The sequence below is a fragment of the Tauraco erythrolophus genome, chromosome 26, assembly GCF_009769465.1.
Source record: "Tauraco erythrolophus isolate bTauEry1 chromosome 26, bTauEry1.pri, whole genome shotgun sequence".
In the NCBI taxonomy this organism is placed as follows: Eukaryota; Metazoa; Chordata; class Aves; order Musophagiformes; family Musophagidae; genus Tauraco; species Tauraco erythrolophus.
Window position 1 is genome coordinate 4631456 of NC_141490.1, and position 18470 is coordinate 4649925.

The 18470-nt window shown below is 48.1% G+C and overlaps 1 protein-coding gene across 1 annotated transcript; it reads left to right on the plus strand.

The window, feature by feature from the left end:
- Positions 1-898: 898 nt before the first annotated feature.
- B3GAT1 (beta-1,3-glucuronyltransferase 1) lies at positions 899-13988 on the plus strand. Its single transcript, XM_009982887.2, has 4 exons — positions 899-1085; positions 3938-4446; positions 7079-7375; positions 13902-13988. Exons 1-4 carry the CDS (start codon positions 899-901, stop codon positions 13986-13988), a joined length of 1080 nt encoding a protein of 359 aa, XP_009981189.2.
- The last annotated feature ends 4482 nt before the right edge of the window (positions 13989-18470 follow it).

An 18470-nucleotide genomic window follows, 5' to 3' on the forward strand; every position in this document is an offset into this window, starting at 1 on the left:
TTGTATGTGCTTGTACTGAATCAAACTAAGCCATTGTGGCAGTTTAATATACTCCTGTCTCAACACCTCTGAGATGGAAGAAATGAACCTGAACAGGCCATCGGAAGCCTGAGTTAAAACTGGCTGCATCGAAGATGCCGGCGGGATGGTCTGAGCTGAGGGGTTTACAATGACGGGCAAAACACAAGGTCACTGGCTTGGCTGGAGCGGTGTTCCCAGGAGCGTTGGTGCAGTCACCCTGAGTGCTCTGCCTGGCAGGGGGAGAGGGTCTGGTGGGACAGAGCGCTTGCCGTTGTGTCAGGCAAGTAATGGTAATGTGGTCCTGATGGTCTCTGCCTCCTCCTAGGGGCTTGGGCCCAGCATGTGGTGGTGTGAGGCTTGGCTGGACTGTGGATGGAGGGTCCTTTTCCACTGGGAGACGGTTCAGACCCTGCGGCACTGAGCAACCTTTGCTTGGCTGAAGCAAGGGTCTTGCTTGATAAGTGGATGCAAAGGAAAGCAAGGCTCTGGAGACCCAGGAGACATCTTCCCCTGGAGGGGTGGGACACGTTTCTGTTGCTCGCTGCCCCAGTTTGCTTTGCTCTTCTTGAAGAGGATTTGCGAACTCTATGGAGCAGTTCCCTAGAACTTTTCTCTGCCTACTCACCTTTGCTCTGTGTTGCAGGTTTCCTTCCAAATGAGTCCCTGAGGTTCCTGCTGGCAGCTCCAGCAGTGTCCTGTAGAAGTGCCCTCCTGCTCCTGGTCCCAGCAGCCGAGGCCCCTCCAAACCTGCTTCTGCAATGGGTGGGTTGTAAGCACTGGTAAGACCTACGAGTCGTGTCACCTTCGCTGCTCTCTCCCTCTCTCGCGTTCTCTCTCACTGTCCTTGTTCCTTCTTGGCCATTTATTTCTATTCTCCATGTGCTCTGCTGTTCTGTCTCTGGGGTTTTCACTGTCAGGTAATGAGGAGCTGTGGGTCCAGTCAGTCTTGGAGATGCCGAAGAGACGAGACATCCTGGCTATCGTGCTGATAGTTCTGCCCTGGACACTACTAATCACCGTCTGGCACCAGAGCACCATTGCTCCACTGCTTGCAGTGCACAAGGGTGAGAGAAATCAAACCAGCCCATGCCAAGTCTGTACATCCCTCCCTCGTCCTCATCTCCTCTCTCATTTCATTTCTCCATGGCAGCCATGCTCATCTCAGCTCCCAGTCCATGCTCATGCAGAAGCCTCCCCACTTCTGCTGTAGGAACAGCCCAGTGCTCATAGGGGTTCTTCAGAGACATCGAACTCCAAGCTGTGGGATATGCTTACTGCACTTGGAGAGCTCTTTGTGGCCCAAATCCAGAATCAGTCAGCGTACTGAAGTAAGATGCTTTTCTTTGTTCCCTGATGACCCATAAGAGAGGAGTCCCTTCCTGCTGGCCTTTGCAGCATTCTGCAGACAAGTTAGTTAAACAGGAAAGCTGGAAAGAAGAGAGCAGGAGAAACAAAGCTGCCACTTGAGACAGCTGTTCTGGGAGACATGAGGCAAGGAGCATTTTTAAGTGTTCTCAGGAAAGCAGCAAACTGGTGCTCTTGCACTTGAAGGAGAAGGCACGAGCCAGCATCTCACCTGAATGTTTGGTGGAGTTACAATGCTATGAGAGTCAGCTTCCATGCTATATGTCACACACAGTGTTGAATATAGCTCTGCCCCAAACCAGATGAATGCAGGAAGTTCTAGGGGATCCTCTCTGGCCAGAAGGGTCCTGGTTTTTATCCTGCTCTTGGTATAGTGGCAATATCCAAGGGCTGTGGGAGCTCTTGGGGGCTGGAAGCAGCTGTGTTGCCTACTGCAGTCTTCATTCTTGGTTCTGCCCTTCTGCTGAGCAGCAGGGCAGGTGGGTCGGCTTGGAAGGCTTGTCTGTGGGGGAGAAGGCCAGCTCATTTTTCCTCTCTGGTCCCTTTCTCTGGGAGATTCTCTCCCCTTCTCATTGTAATGTTCACACCCAACCTCCACAGTTGTTTATCCTTTTGCTGACCAGTCTGATGTGCAGTTTGGATTGTCAGAAGTTCAGAGTGTCCCAGGCAGCTTTGCCTTTCTCCCCAGAGGACTGACAGCCACCCATGAGGCTTTGGGCAGTTCTTAAGGGAAAAATTATTATGATCCCCTCTGGAAGGTGGACAGTGTTTCAGAGGATGAGGGATCTACTGGACTCTAAAACAGGACTTGAAAGGCTACTAAGAACATGCTGTCTGCATACTGTTTTGATTCCTAAAAAGTAGGAGCTGGTTTTCTTGAATCACCACGGACACTGAAGTTACAGCACAGAGACAGTTCTGCTCTGACTCAGTCCTGAACTTACTGATGGCCTTGGCAAGACACTTCCTCTGCCTCTGCTTCCCTGAGCTCCCAGTGGGAAGGAAATGAGTGGTGATAGAGACCAAGCTGAAAGCTCTTGGGAGAAATCGTTTTGTTCTTGTAATGTCTTTCTGAGATCCTTTGGTAGCAGGTGCTGAAAAAGAGATGTGCATCTATACGCTAGTGAGCACGGAACGGCAGTGCTTACACACGCCAAGATTTATAGCTGAGGGTTTGACCTGCAGGGGTTTGCAAACTGTCTCAAGCACTGTCCTGGCTAATTACATTTGTGTCTGTGTCCAATGCGTTTTGCAGATTTATTTTTGTATTGATCCCAGCGTTCTCTGCTCTCAGAGAGCTCTGCTTTGTGACACTGATGTGCTTTGCCTCATATAGGGCCTGATACCACATGTGCAGGACACCTGGTCCCTGTCCCCCTGCATCAGATATACACCCTCTCTCTGTCAGTGCATGGAATACAAGGCCTTCATTCGGTTCAGGACTGGTATCAAAGTCTGTGCTGCTGGAAGAGTAACATGCTATGAAAAAACCATAGGTAGTACCCCGCCGGGTCGGATATAATGCCTGTCTGTTCCTGTTTTTTCTCATCTGAAGTTTCTGGTAGTAGCTGGTTTTGGAAAATCTATGGCTCAAAGTATAGTGTGCCCAGTAGAAAGCAGCTGGCTTATATCCTGAAGGGAGGTACCCCTTTGTCTCTGCCAGTTCCTAAATGTAGACCATGGTATTCCTGCTGGTCTACAACGGTATGGAAGTGTGAAAGTCGCAGCCTGGAAAAGCGACAGATGCATTAATTTTTTTTTTTCTTGAGCTGCTTGTGAACATGTCTCTCTTTGCAAGGATTTTGTATGTTTGGATCAGTGTATCCTGTATGTATGCCCTTCATTGTTCACAGCCACTCTACTGAAGGGGCTGTTATGTTCAGAGATGGATAGGGTCTTTTTGAGCAGAGGTTAGTCAGAGGCAGGTGAAAGCCTCCGCAGGAAAAAGCCTACAATTACAGGCTTTAATTTCTACTCTCCATTTCTGGATTTGAAATGTGTCTTTCCCTGCTTCTCCGTGTCCCGTCCCAGCCCTGTCAGGGGAGCAGTGGGGGGAGATCTTCGCTGACTTGGTATTTTCCACCAGTTAGTTCCCTGCCTTCCCCAATCCAGGTGCTCCAGCGCCTGGGTGCAGAGCCGTGAGTCCTGTCCCACTGACCGTGGTGCCCAGAGCACTGGAGCTCTTAGTGAGTGACAGATTGTCAATCCATGTTTGTATTTTCTTTATCTAGATCTCATTGCTGTACAAGCCTGTCTCCTCTGGGTGCTTTCTTAAGTTCTGAGCGCTCAGCTGCAGCATTGTCCTGGGCTCTCAGGCCTTGCTTGGTGCTGGTTTTCTATCAGCAGGAACTTTCTTTTCTCATGTGTGTTTGTCCCTGATTCCTTTATTTATTTGTGTGCTTATTTATTAAAGCCTCCATCTGAGCTTGTTTCCTTTCCTCTGAAACCACGAGGGTGACCTGCTATTAGCAAGCAGCCTGCTGGCTCAGTCGGGGGGTGTTGGAGGCCTGAGTCCATGCGGCTTTTTCTTCTCTCTCGTACCCTTGCTCAGATGATGGTGGTGACTCCCGGCGTGATCTCGCTGCAGGCTTGGATTCCAAGGAATACTGCTTGTCGGACCGGGACATTGTGGAGGTGGTGAGGACAGAATATGTTTATACCCGCCCACCCCCGTGGTCAGACACCCTTCCCACCATCCACGTCATTACACCCACCTACAGCCGGCCGGTACAGAAGGCAGAGCTGACGCGCCTGGCCAACACTCTCCTGCACGTGCCAAACCTGCACTGGATCCTGGTGGAGGACTCTCAGCGGCGCACGCCTCTCATCACCCGGCTGCTGCGGGACACGGGGCTTAACTACACCCACCTCAACGTGGAGACACCGCGCAACTACAAGCTGCGGGGAGACATGAGGGATCCCCGCATTCCCCGGGGCACCATGCAGAGGAACCTTGCCCTGAGATGGCTGAGAGAGACCTTTAACAAGAATAACAGCCAGCCTGGGATTGTTTACTTTGCTGATGATGATAACACCTACAGCCTGGAGCTCTTTGAGGAGGTAAGACTTCCTGTGGGGGACCCCCCAACTGGCCAAACACAGTGGATTAGGACATGAGGTGTAAAAGATGCTGTGTACTGAGCTGAGGAGATGCTGTGTACATCCCCTCCTGAGTTCTGGATCAGTCTTGTCTGTATAGTGGTCCTTCAGCTGTCCTGAAGTTTTCTCCAGGGCTTGGTTACTGCGCTGCAAAGCGTGTGTTTCCCAGAGTCGAAGGCATCCTGTCCGAAGTAACGGGAACGCCAGTTTATCCTGTGGTGTGTGATCAGGAGGCAGATAGTTTTTGCTGGAAGGAAGCTAATGAGGAGCTGCCTTCCCCTGTGGGGAGCCTTGTTAGGACTGGAACATCGTTTGCTGTCTGACATGCCTGTGCCCAAGCACGTGCCTAGCAAAAGAAACCTCAGCCATCCTCCTTCTGTGCCCCACCCTGGAGGAGATTTCCAGCTGATTCCTGACCTGATGTTAACTCACCTTTCTTCTCCACCACCCCTATGCATCGCACTTGACTGTCTGCTAATTCATGTTTGTTCTTCTTTGGGGGGTCCCTGGAGTTTCTCTTCCTTGCTTGCTGTTTGCATTTATTTGCTCTCATCCCAGAGTGTCCACTGGTTAAATTCTGTAGCTGTCAAGAGCCTGGCGCCTGCTCTGCACAGATCCCCAGCTGAGATAGCAGTGCCCTTTCAGAGTTACGCCTGAACGGTGTCAGCACAGCCACGGCGCTCGCAGGACATCTTGTTCAGAGATGCTCCGTGCAGTTGTCTCTGGGCTGCTGTGCACGAGAGGAGCGTGCGTTTGTCAGGGCTTGCTTCTCCTCCCAGAAAAGTAGAGCCCTCCACACGCTGCCTCGGGGAGGGCTGTCTCTCTGCCAGGAGAGGTGTGCAGTGCTCCATTCCAGAGCTCTTCCTCTTGCAGCATCAGGGGACGGATGGTCTCTCATGCTGCCCTAAGCAGGTGGCGGGGCTGAGATCTCACCCTGGAAGTTCGCAGCTCGAGGAACTGTGACAGCAGGCTGAATTTCAGCATGTCCTGACAATCTTGTCAGTCTTGAGAGGGGGAAGGTTCCCATGTGCTTTCCTGTCTTTGCTGTTTGTTCCACTCCTACTGAGGTTCTAAATGAACTCCTGAGCCTTTCCCTGTCTGCAGGTATGCAATGGTCTTGCAGTGCCAGGTACACTGTACCTCACTTGGCTTCCAGCTCAGAAATTACTTGTTCCCTTGCTCTCCTGAGACCAAGCTCTTGCAGCAAGGGACAAGAAAGGAGGATTGCCTCCTTCCCCACCAGTTGCCAGTTTTCATACCAGGAATCTCCTGTTTATTTGCTCCATACGTGACCCCTTTGCCTTCCCTGATGGCTTTCACTTGAGCTTGGATAGCCACAGGAATATAAACACTTTTAAAGCTGAAAGCAAATTCAGACTGAATGTCTTTCTTCCACGGTCCCCTTTGAGGCTGGCTCTGGCAGCATCCTGAGACAGACACTGCACATTAATAAACCAGAAAGGGTTCCTTCGTTCACTCGTGTGCTTTGCTCGTAGAGGCTTCTCCTCTCTGATGTGTAGCTGCAGTTAAGGTCACATGGAGCCAATGAAATGTGCTGTGAAATGCAGAAGACACGCACTATTGTTCCCTGTGGACAGGGGCTGCTGTTAGCATGTGTATAATGCAGAAGGGCAAGTGCCAGAGCTCTTCTGGTCTCGTTTGCAGTAATTAGCAGTGATGAGATTAGCTCTGGGAGATCCTTGATCTAAGAGACTGGGCTGAAAGCAGAACGCGAGGCCGAGCCTGCCAGCAGAGTGGGACAGGGTGCTGGGGGGTGAGCGGGCAAACCGGCATTCAGATCATCTGCGTTGGCAAGTGCAGGCATCTGAAGTGTCCCCTGGTGGCTCCTATTTATTTCTGTTGACTCTACAGGGAGTAGAGGCGTCCAGCGTTGTTCTGCTGGGTAGCAGGAGCAGCTACAAAGCACCATCCTGCATGCTGGGAGTTTCTGGAGAGGCTGCGTTTCTCGGCTGTCCCTGAGATGGTGGGCTACAACTGCAGTGCCTCACTCTAAAGATGCTTTTAGCCTTACCGTGGCTCACAGGTTGAGACTGCAGCTCAAACTCCGTAGCTTTCAGAGAAAGCACTTTCCTTCCTGTATATGCCATTCCTGCATTTCCAGGTGGCCTTGGACAAGGTGCTTCCCTCCTCCATGTCCTGATTTCCCCAGCTGTCCATGTGAAGGACTGATGTCGCACAGCTCTAAAGACCTTTGGACAAAAAACCGCTCTTAAATCTCAGTTATGTTTATTATTGGCAGTTTTGTTTTTAGTGCCGAACTCGTGCTCGGTTCCGTGGCTATCCATTACTGTCGCTATCGTTAGTTGCCACTTTCCAAAGCATTTTGATTCTCCAGCCCCAGGACGTGCATCCTTGTCCAGGTGAGTCATGAGCTCTGCGGTTTGCTCCAAGCCACAGAGGGTGCCTGGGAGCATAACCCAGGCTCTTAGCTGTAGGGTTTGTGCTGAAGCTCAGGGGCGTTCGTCTCCTGCAGGACGGTGAGCAGGGTGAAGTCGTTCTGCTGGGTTCCTGGTTTGTGTGTGCCAGTCCTTCCCTGTGCACCCACTGTACCCTTCTCCTTCCTTGCCTCCAGATGCGCAGCACCAGAAAGGTGTCGGTGTGGCCAGTAGCCTTCGTCGGCGGCTTGCGCTACGAGTCACCCAAAGTGAACGCTGCAGGGAAGGTCTACGGCTGGAAAACCGTCTTCGACCCCCATCGCCCCTTTGCTATAGACATGGCGGGGTTTGCTGTGAACCTCAGACTGATTCTTCAGCGATCTCAGGCTTACTTCAAACTACGAGGAGTGAAGGGAGGCTACCAAGAGAGCAGCCTGCTCCGGGAGCTAGTCACCTTGAATGACCTTGAGCCGAAAGCTGCCAATTGCACTAAGGTATGGTCTCTTTCTCATCCATGGGTTGTAAGGATCCAGAGGTAGGAGAAAGCTTGTTCAGCCCCATCATTCAGTCATTTGTCCTCTGCGGTTGAAGAGAGCACACCCCTGTTGCGAGGGAGCTGGGAGTGGACCATATGTACTAAAATGTGTGGATGACAGTTATCTTTTTTGGTTGCAGGCTGATAGCAGTTGCCATAGGCCTTGGAATGTGGAGCCTTGTCTCTCCCACAACTATTCCTCCTTCTTATATTACCTCTAGAAAATATCCTTGTTATTTTCAAGATGGGCTTACCTGTGCCCTTGCTTATCCTCTGGGGCAGGGAACTCTGTAAGTGAAATGTAGTCGGTTGCTTTACGTGAGTTCCTGAGGGGGGCTTTTGAGTACTGGTCCTCCTCTGATAAGCCAGCATCACATGAGGGTTGGCCCTCTGGAACCATCTGAAGTGTAACCTAGGAGTACCAGCCACGGTGTTTCCTGGCTGCAGGGAAAGACTGTTCACGCAATCACTGCCTTTCTGCGAAGTTGCCTTCTCCCTCTTGACATCTATGCAGTATCGCTGTAGTTGTCCACAAAAACCTGCATTTTTTTTGTCAGAGATAATGTAGAAATGTTTTAATGCTCTGAGTTCTAGGAGGCTTCCAAGAAACTTCGTTTTGGGGAGATTTTACTGCTGTCAAATGACTGCTGATTATTTCACTGTACACGTTGCCTAGGAGCCACCAGGTCATGGAGCAGGACCCCTATGTGCTAAATAACATAGAAACTCAGAACACAGTGATGGTTCCTGCCCTAAAGACTTCCCAGTCTAAGATGAGAGACAACAGATGGATATCTGTCTGGAATGACAGGGGAGCATGCGAGATACAATGAGACAATGCTGGTTAGTGTGACAGGCATCAATCATAGCACATCAGCAACGGAGGTGCTGCCAAGTGCTTCTGAAAGCTTTGTGAGTGGGTCCACTGAGCACCACAGGTGCGGAGGGGGGGTCCCTGTGACATGACAGACCCCTGTGTAGCACTCTCATACCTTTGTCTGTAACAGGCACCACTCAGTCTGATTTAGGGAGTCCTTATTGCTTAATGATCCCAGGAGGATTATTCTTTTTTTGCAAATAAGCTGTTACTGCCGACAGACCCAGTGTTGGATCCAGGTCTCTATCCCTTTTGGGGATAGGAAAACATTTTGAATAATACCCTTTGTCTCTGTCTTCCATCTGCACGGCTCCACAGCCCCCAGCCACAGAAAAACAAAGATCTCAATGTTCAGCAGTGCTCAGGCAAGGAGTCCAGGAATAAGGAACAGGAGCTGAGGAGGAGGAGCAACTTTGTTTATTATCAGATACCTGCTGTGCCTCATATTTTAGATCTACACGTCTGTGGTTATGGCTGTCCAGCACTGGGATAAATATCACAGATGGTCTCCCAAGGGTGGGAAAAGGGATTGAACTAAAATTAGATCTCTGTTCTTGGGCACTGCATGCCCTACTAGCTAACAAGAAAGCACTGGCTGGAAATAAGTGTGTTTCCAACAGGCCAAGGGAGATGCACAGGTTGCTTTTAGTCAGGTGTACAGAAGATTAGGGGTGTTTACTCCATGGCCAGTTATGCAATCTTTGCTATATTGTCCCTGCTGTAAATAACTCTTGGAAAGAAGTTGTGTTAAAAGGCTGGGGATAGGAAGTGACGGTTGTGGAGGAACACATGGAAGAAGGAGAGAAAGGAAAAGGTTGTTTCCAGGCAGGAGGAAAAAAACGTTGCTGTCAGACAGGCTGCCGTGTCAGTGCTGTCACACAAGAGCTGCAGGTCGGAGATGGAGAGGAAGCAGGAATTGCTGGCCAGGATTTGAAGCAGACTGCGTTTCTTTTTTTGGCTAGGCTGCGAGGATCTTACAAGGGTCCTTGTCGTGAACTGAATGCTGTCTGCTCCTGGCAAACTCTGAGTGCAGCTTTGCAGGTTGAGCTTTGCCTTTGTGCTTTTAGCTGATGCCAGCAGCCTCCATTTCCCAATTGCTGTTGTGCTCACCCATTTGATGAGGAGGAGATTCCAGACAAGCAGCAGAGAACGAGAAAAGTGGGCTGTGGTCTGGGATCCTCTTGCCCCAAGATCAAAGCACAGACTTCTTTCTCATTATGCTAGTGTGCTCCCAGCAGTTGTCATGGTTTGCTGCTGTTAAGCATAACCATACTCCTGCTTTGCAATGAGATTTACATTAAAATGATTATGTGCTCAGATACACTTGTTAAGGAGGGATCAGAGAAGTATGTTAGATAAGCAGAGACATCTGTCCTCCAAAAATGCTGCCTTCCCTGCATGCAGTGCTGGTATTTGTAATATTTGTCAGAATTCAGCCCACAAATGCACACTCCTGCGAGAAGCTCAAGCTTTGGCCAAAGACATGGATCCCATTTACTTTCTTTGATTTGAGAACTGCCCAAAATGGATGAAGTCAGTATTAGTTGCCAAGGAGAAAGGAGAGAGTTACCCCTCCTTGTCAGGGGGGAACAGTTGGTTTATACTGGAGTTGTAAGGAAACAAAGCTTTGCAAGCATGCTACGTATCTCTGTGTTCTGCTACTTCTGCATTTCCCCACACACCCCCCCCGAAGCAAATCAGACTCTCTTTGATCCATTGACACAAGATAGAGGTCTGAGATTCTCTATTCTCGTAAGGTAGATGTAACTGGGACATATTCTGCTCCCCATTTTCTATTAACACCTGAGGAAACAAGCCACAGTGTGCTCAACTGGGGAGCCCTTGAAGGAGAGGGACTTTGTGTGGCCCCAGCTATTGAAAAAACCTCAGCGTGGGCCGACACAAGATCACAAAATATGAGGTCATTGGAAATGGAGCGTCTCTCGTTCCAGCTGCTCCTGGAGCCACGTGTTTCTCCAGGAAGATAGGTGTAGGTACGTTTCTCTGGGTGAGGCAGGCTTTTGTGCACTGGGGTGGTCTTGGTAGCAGTTCACTGGGATTGAAGTGGTGGCTAAAAAGTAGTCATTCCTCCTCTCTCCTTATCTCTTGGCTGAGTCAGATCTGAGATGAAATCTGAGGGTTCTCAGCTCGGCATTTAGGTGGATGTGGTGACAGGGGACGTCTGTCTCTGAGCCGGAGAGGCAGGGCGTGCGTGGAAAGGAATTCCTTGAAAAGGAATCCTTCACTTGCTCCTGATTTTATCCTGCGGTGCTCCATAGGGCAGGCAGGGGAATCAGCTTCACGAGCTCTTGGTGTTCTTTGCCTTTCAGGGGCTGAGCAGCGGGGTGCGGACGGAGCAGATCTGTCCTCTTCTCGTGTGGGTTTATGACCAGTGGTTTGCAGTGGACGTTCAGTATCCTGGCTGCTGTGTGACCGTACTTTGTTGGTTAAGTTTCACAGCATGCCAGTGAAGACACCAGTGCTCGAGCTGCTGATTTTTACCACAGACATGCAGAACTTGGGAGGGTTCTTTCGGCTTTGTCCTGATGAACCACCAGAACTGCTGCGCCAATGCCGTCCCCTGTCCCACAGCCAAAAGCTGTAATTTGTATCAGAGAGGTTCAGGTTTTGCAGCACTGCTCCATGGTGGCCCTTCAGATCCGTACTGCAGCTGCAATAGCTCAGATTAGACCACTGTAACCCTTTCTTCTTTTGTGGTCTTGCATGTTTTGCCTGTAATACCCATCACAAAGCACCAATCCTCACGCTGGTGTAATTGCATAGTTGAAGATTACTGTTTGAGCTCTGGCTCATTTAACAGTAGTGGCCACAATTCTCTCAACATATGAGAAAAGCAGGAGTTTTGGGAGAAGAGGGCCTCCACGATGCCTAAGAGAGCCTGCAGAAATTTGGCTTAGCACAAGCTGAGAAGCAGCAAATCTGTCGTTTCAGCTTGGTGTCTCTTTTTCTTCACATTGAGTAGTCTCCATTTTAAATAACAATTATTGAAACCCTCCACAGAGGGTCGGTGTGCTCGAAATCCTGTGACCCCCTCCAACTGTAGGTCGACTTGCCTGTTTGCTTTTTAATTTCCTGTTAGCAGACAATGAAGAAGTCTGCCATGGACATGAATCCTTGAAATCTCTTAGGTCTGTTTTGAGTCCTGTGATTCCGAATGGCAAAGCTGTAAATGATGGGAAGTGTTTTGCACTAGTAGAGATTTTTCAAGCGGACTCCCTCAGGTGACCCATATGAAACCACTGTTCAGGGAAAGCCAGATACTTGGTCCCCCCTGACTGTTTACTCCCTTGCAAGCTGTACTTTTTGCACAAGCCAGAGCTTCCCTGAGGCATAAACCAAACGCATTGCTTGGGGAAAAAAAAATCAAGCAATTGGCTGAGAGGAAAAGCAGGTGTTTCTGTACTAAATGGTGATCTCCCTCCCACATTAAAGAACGCAGCATGAAAAACGGTAGAAGCTGCTGTATCAAGTGGCAAACTCTGAAAATTGGTCCATTTTAGTAAATTTAATATAATTGTCTTTTTTGGCACTTGGCTTTAACAATGCAGAAGTGGGATCCGATTTAAAGAAAAGCTAATAACGTGTAGTTGTGGTCTTCTATTTATGGAGTATGTGGTTAGAGTTGCTTAAGCGTGAGTGCTGTTCCTGGCAGAGTGCCGCCCTTGGACATCAGCAAGGTTGAGTGTTTATGTGTCAGAAGTGGAAAGAGCTCTCACCTGCTCCTGCTGGAAAGGAGAATTGGCTGCAGGATTTCTCTAGCACCTGTTCTGCGTTGAGGTTTACATGTTCCGTTTGTTGGATGAGGAGCCCGTCACCGACGCTTGCACAGCACCCAGAGCCACCTGTACAGACCTGCTTGGGTTTGCCTTTTCACACGAAAGGAATGCAGTACTGGCAGCAGGGCTGCTGCAGTGGTCGAGCAGGACTATCACAAAGGCTAACTTTGATGAGTGGGCTCTCAAGTGGTTGTCGGGGAGCTATGAAATGGGTTTTTGGACCCGCTCCAGACAGCTGTTGGTCTCATGCTGCCTTAGCAGGTGAGATTTGAGCCCTGCACAGGAGGTGGCTCCTCACATCAGAGACAAATTTGGTCAAACAGCCTCTTGGGAAAGTGGGGGTGCTCCTGTTTAACCCAAAGGGTTTGAAAAGTGCTTAGTTCATCCTTTAGAAACAGAAAGTGCCCTCCCTTTCCAGAAAAGCAAGGACTGGGTATGGTATGGTTTGCAGATACTTGCATTAAATGTGCAGAGTATTGTCATAGCAACAAGAGGAAAAGCTCTTAAGGTAGGAAATATCAATGCGAACAGGTGAAGGGAAGCAGGAAACCATAGCTCTAAAGGGATAAAGCTGCTCCCAGCAATCCAAGTTCTAGGAGCAAAGCAATAAATGTAATTGAGTCTACTGAGGGGAGAGAGTATCTTAAACAGCTTCCAGAACTGTCTGTGCCAACAGTATAGCACAGCTAGTAGAAACTGTTTACCCATAATACTCCTCCCACAAAAAAAAAATGTTAGGCCACCTCTTCAATTTATATTTTTTCCAGTTCTCCTCCACAGATACTGATCTATATCAAACATTGCTGCTAAGACTAAGGGAAGCTTTTAGTAGAAGCTTCAGTTCTTGTTTTAAGCAAGTTGGAGAGGGGCTTTAAAGTGATACAAGGTATTGTACCTGGTACAGAATAGTGGATGGCAGCGTGAGGCCAGCATTTCAAAGGAAATGTGTACAGGGCTTTTGAGGTGATGTGGTAGACTAATGCCTGCTGGGCTATGAAAGGGCTGTGTACAGCCCAGAGCATCTGGGGGCAAGGGTGTGTTCCGTGACTGGCTCCTGCATCTTGCAGCTCTGAGACAGCAGAGGTTGGAGCAGAGAATCAGAGCAGCAGTAAGTACTTCTCAGATCAGGGTCACTCTCACATCTTTTAAGGTCTTAAAAGAATTTAAAAGTCAAAAAGAAGTGATAGGGAGGTTAGAGAGCAGACTAATGTTTTCCCTTCAATAATGGATTTTCAGAGACACGCTGAAAAATCCATTTTAATATCTCACACAAGCAAAGGCAATGGTGACGACTGGAGCAGCTGGTGGAACTGAGTATAACTGCCTCTTCCCTCTAATGCATGAGTCACGATGTGTCCTGAAGTGGCAAGAATTTGCATTTCCACTCTGAGCCTAGCAAATAACTCCACACTGGTCAAGGATGTCGTAACATGATAACCAAGAACCAGAGTAAGGAACTTGGTCTATGGGGAAATGTGCTCGTGATTCTCCAGTTCTCCGATTGTGAAGGAACTGCCTTACATCTTTGAAAAGGCTGATGAGCCTTTGGAGGAGGATGGTTGATAACTACATGGAAGGAGCAGGTTAATGTCCCAAGACAGTATACTGTAAAATGGGTAATTTCTGTGCACTGTGCATTTTGGATAGCAGTAGGCCTGCCTAAATGAAGTTTTATGCAAACCTCCTATCAGCTGTGAATGCGCCATTAGGCTCCAGGGTAGATGGTTAAATTGCACTATTGATTTAATGTGCAAGAATATTTGTTAGTGCAGTGAAGAGGTGCGGCTAATGACTTCTGTTGGCTTCTTCAGATTTTAGTCTGGCATACGAGGACAGAAAAGCCTGTGCTGGTAAACGAGGGGAAGAAAGGATTCACAGATCCCAACGTGGAAATCTGACTGTGCATGGTTGAGCGGAGACCAACACCAGGTAAGAGCTCACGTTTTTGAACAGTAATGAGAGAAGCAACAGTAAAAAGGGAATATACTAGACAATGACAGGAAAAAGACAAGAGCTCTTTAAAATCTGCTTTTTAATTTCCGTTTTTCACATCTCTCACCTTCTGTTACTGCAAAACTTCTTGAGACTGTTAGTTAATCTCTCTTTGTTTTAATCTTTAAGACAAGCTGCTAAAGGAAATACCTGGTGAGAGGCTGGGGAGAAGAAGAGAAATCCAGGGAGTGACAGTTTAGGCAGAAGCTACATTATTAAAAACCCAAACTCTTGTCTAAACAAGAAGATTGCCTTATTAACTGTATTACTGTAGCCAAAGCACAAGAGTGAAGGATGTGGATTCATCCACCTGCAAACACCTGGGGAAAGCTAAAGCAATATCAGTGAAAGCATTTTTAAGTCAGGCAGAAGCTTTCACTGGGGGAAGAGTTTAATTTATATCCACATCAAAGCCACACAAAGTCAGTGACAAGTAGGGGAGGGTGTGGATTAAACCCCCCACGAGGTGTGTGTTTACCTAAGGTGAGCACGTAGTGTCTTCTTCGGTGGAAAGGAGAACACACACGTTGATGGCTGACTTCCTGCTCCTTTGTTCATGCCCTGGCTTCTCACCTTTAATTACCTGAGCACCCTGGTGCATTTAGTCTTCTGTGTTTCCAGAGTGCAGTCTGCAGTTGGTTTGCTAGAGTGAAGGACGGGCTACTCGCTTGTATCTGCGTACAGACTATGACGCTGCGTTTCATTTTTATGAGTTAAAAATTAAATGCACAACTCCCTTTAACTGGAGTTTAGGACCAGGCCTGGAGGGGAGTAAAGGTTGCTGCTTGTTCCCTTTTCCTCTTGAATACAGAGAAGTAAGAGCAGCAAAGCAAAGGGGTAGATTTGCTCAGCAGCGGTGTATTTTTAACAGCAATGAGCTCCCTTGTAGCACATTCCCTCAGGCCAACTGGATGGAGCCCTGCCTGCTGCAGTGGCCTGCCTGTGCAGCCCGTTGGCAGGACAGCAGAGGAAAGCCTGCACTGCATATTATCTGTGCTATATATAGCAGCTTTGCAGAGAGGCCATAGCTCTTCGGCGCTGTCACGACTGCTTTTCACCAACACCCAGTTGCCTAGCAGCAGTGCTCACAGATCTGCAATCTGAGATGGGTTTTGGGATAGTTCCAAGGGGTGGCAGCTAACTGCAGTGAGGCAGAAGGGTAATATACATGCTGGTTGTGTCTCTGTTGCAGAAGATTTCTTCATGCACAGCCTGCAAGGTTCCTCTCCACCGCATACAACCAGCCAGACGTGCAGCAGCCAGGACCTCTGCTGACTTCCAAGAGTTTTAGCGTACTGAAAACAAGCAACACTGCATACATAAACTACCCGGATTCCCCTGCCCTTCCTCCTGGACTCTGAGCAGAACCAGACGCTCTGGAGGTGGAGAAAAAGCACAGAAAATATAGGACTGACGTCAGCTTCAGTACAAGAGCAGCTGCCTCGCGGGATGCTGGGTTTGGGAGAGGTGCATGCAGGGCACGACGCACTGACGATGCGCCCCAGCTGGAATGGTAGTCTAGACTGAGGGGGCTGTTTTACAAGACCTGAAGGCGAGGGTGAGAATGCCCACAGGAGTGTGTTGGCCCCTGATGACTCGTTTTTCCTGAGACACACGTACCTTGTGGCTATGTGTGCAACAGCCTAAGCAGCTCTCTGTTCATGGAGGGGAAAGCTGCCTTCCGAGATGGCACCTTAGCCCTTAATTTTAAACCTGCTTTAATCAGTGTTTATCACATGGCACAAGACAGAAAGGTTTTGGGGGAGGGTGAAAAGCAAGGCAGGTTAGAACAAAACCATTAAGTATCCCTGTTCTCTTTGTATTCCCTCTTCTTTCCCTTCATCAGTTTCACGGTTTGGAGGGCACTCTGACATACCTCTGTGTTCCTGGATGGAGTTATGTTTACAGCATGTGGTTCTCTATTCATCCATGCTAAAATAATTGGAAGTGGGTTTTAGTGAGACTGTTGTGGCCGTACACCATAACACTTCATCCAGGCTCAGATCTTGGTTCTGTTTAGCTCCAGTTTGGTTCACATGAGCATTAGGTGTGGGATTCTCTGAAGGGTGCTCCTACATAAAGCCAAATTTCCACTCTTAAAAAATAAAGTTGACTGCTTAAAACTAGGGATAGAATGATAAAGCTGATTTTAGTGCATTTACCATTCGACTGGAATGTGTCCTTCAGCCCTAGCCCCTTTTTCAGGGCCGTGCCGTACTACTGCAGATCTACTGGCATGAAAAGCCATGCTGGAGCAGTTCGAGAGTTAACTTCTGATGGATAGAGCAGCACCCTTGTAAAGGAGATCCTGTGCTTAGTGCTCTGTTTCTTCAGCACCAGGCTTGAGGTAGGTTGAGAAACTATCTACAGAGAACGTTAGCCGCCTCTTCCCTGTTCTGTAACATCAGAGGACCTGAGATAGCAGTGATGAAAGGGTGTTCTCTGATGAAACTGTATTTTGCTTCTCAGTGAGACACAGGACTGAGCAATCCAGAAAAGGAACCTGGGTGCTACTACCTTGGTTGACTCTGATTTTGAGATTGACAAACTTGCTGAGGAAGAAACTGAGGTACAACATACCCCTTCTCCCCACTTCCACCCCTTTAAAAAACCCCAAAGCTTACCTCCCCCTTCATGGTTGTTGTCAAACCTCTGATCAGCCCCCACTGACCCAATTCTTTCAAAAAGGTCTGAAGCACAATTTTACCTCTGAATTGAGGGAAAATGTAATCCTGGAAGTAGACTTGGTTCTTTTTAGCCCTAACATATAGAACCATTCAAACGCGATCGATTTGAACGTTAGCTTCACAGTGCAGAAGTCTCCCCTTGGACTAATGACTTGTGTATGTCGTAATATTTTTTTAAAAATATTTTTTTGTAAGTTATTTTCTCCCAGTGTATATCAAAACCATTGCGGAAAAGCTGCGTTTCTTTAGTTCCCAGTCACAGAAGCCTTGCTACGTAGCCTTTACAAAAATGTTCCTTTAGATGCACTGGCTGAAGCGCTACTTGGATAGGGAGCATTTGATGCTCCTGGCTGCTCTGTGGGAACGGGTATTGTTATCTTGTATTCAAACAGTAGCTCTCTGCACTCAAGCAGATTTATTCTGTTATTGTACTAGTGCCCAAGTTTAATCCAGTCTGCAAACCCGAGAGTGCAAAGAGACATTTTTCAAGGACTACAAAGTTTTCATACCATTTAAATAGTTTCCAACTGATGTCCTCTCCTAGCTGCATGTTTTGTTTCACTAATCTTAATTCCAGTCCCTGCTGGGCTGCAACCTTCCCTCCTTGGAAGGAAATAACTTTCAGAAAAACGCAAAGGAGCGAGTCCTGAACACAACCCTGCAGATACGCTCCACTCTCCTCAAAGTTGGTCACACGAGCGTGGGCTCTTCCAGCTTGCACAGAGGCTACCGTGGTCCTCGGGAGCAGAGATACGTTATGTTCAGTAAGACCAGCTCTGGCCAGGATGGAGTGTATTACAGCTGCTCTGTCTGTTCTTAGTTTTAAACAAACTGTATTTAAATTTGTTAAATAAAATTATGGTTTCTAAGAGCCAGAATACCCCGCAACTCCATTATCAGAGACAGTGCACATGTTTGGTGTTTCTCTCATAGCCTGAATCCTCTGGTTACTGGAACAGAAAGCAGAGGCTGAGGGACTTCTTGGAGATTCTGAACAGATTTGCAGCTTGAATTTGATCTCTTCCTCTCCCTAAAGAGATGGCAGCTCCCCAGTGACTGCGGAGCTGGTGAGTTAAAAAAACATGTAATGTTTTCCTAAATCTTGTGTTTCTGTTTGGAGGGACAAAAAGAAAAAAGAAAATAGGACCCAAGATCCCAAGATTTCACTGCAGGTTTAACTAGAAAGTATGGATGTGCTCTCCCATTTGCCATTATGTATGCAACCCCTTTACTTCTATTCCAAGCAGAATCTGATCCCTGCTCATTTTACAAGGGGGAATTTCATCTTTAGGTGCTTCACAGTGAAAGCAAGGGTGGAGGGAGGACTAGAAGACTAACTTATCCTTTTCTCCTACTGCACCTCCTCCTTGGAAGTTCTCATTCCTGCCTGGCCTGAAACATAATGGTAATATTTCATAGAGGACAAAACACATTTCACTTTTTAAAACTTCTTTTTTCCTTTTTGAGAGAGAGACAACCTCCACAGTGAAACTTTGGGGGAAAAAAGCTCGAATTCAAGTCATTTGACAACCAACTTGGCTTCCAACAAAGTGAATAAGTAATGGCCTCTCTGCAGAGTGAGTTGCTAAATTCTGCCTGGAAGCACAACGAAATGGTTTCCCACACCTGGTTACTCACATGTTCACCAACTATTTTTTTCCTATCTAATTATAAAAACGTGGAGGCCAGTAATAACACATT

Excerpts from the sequence above, each read along its gene's own strand:
- B3GAT1 (XM_009982887.2), top strand. The coding sequence starts at position 899 with ATGTGCTCTGCTGTTCTGTCTCTGGGGTTTTCACTGTCAGGTAATGAG. Across the intron at positions 4,447-7,078 it reads GCCTGGAGCTCTTTGAGGAG|ATGCGCAGCACCAGAAAGGT; the intron begins GTAAGACTTCCT and ends CCTTGCCTCCAG. Across the intron at positions 7,376-13,901 it reads AAGCTGCCAATTGCACTAAG|ATTTTAGTCTGGCATACGAG; the intron begins GTATGGTCTCTT and ends TGGCTTCTTCAG.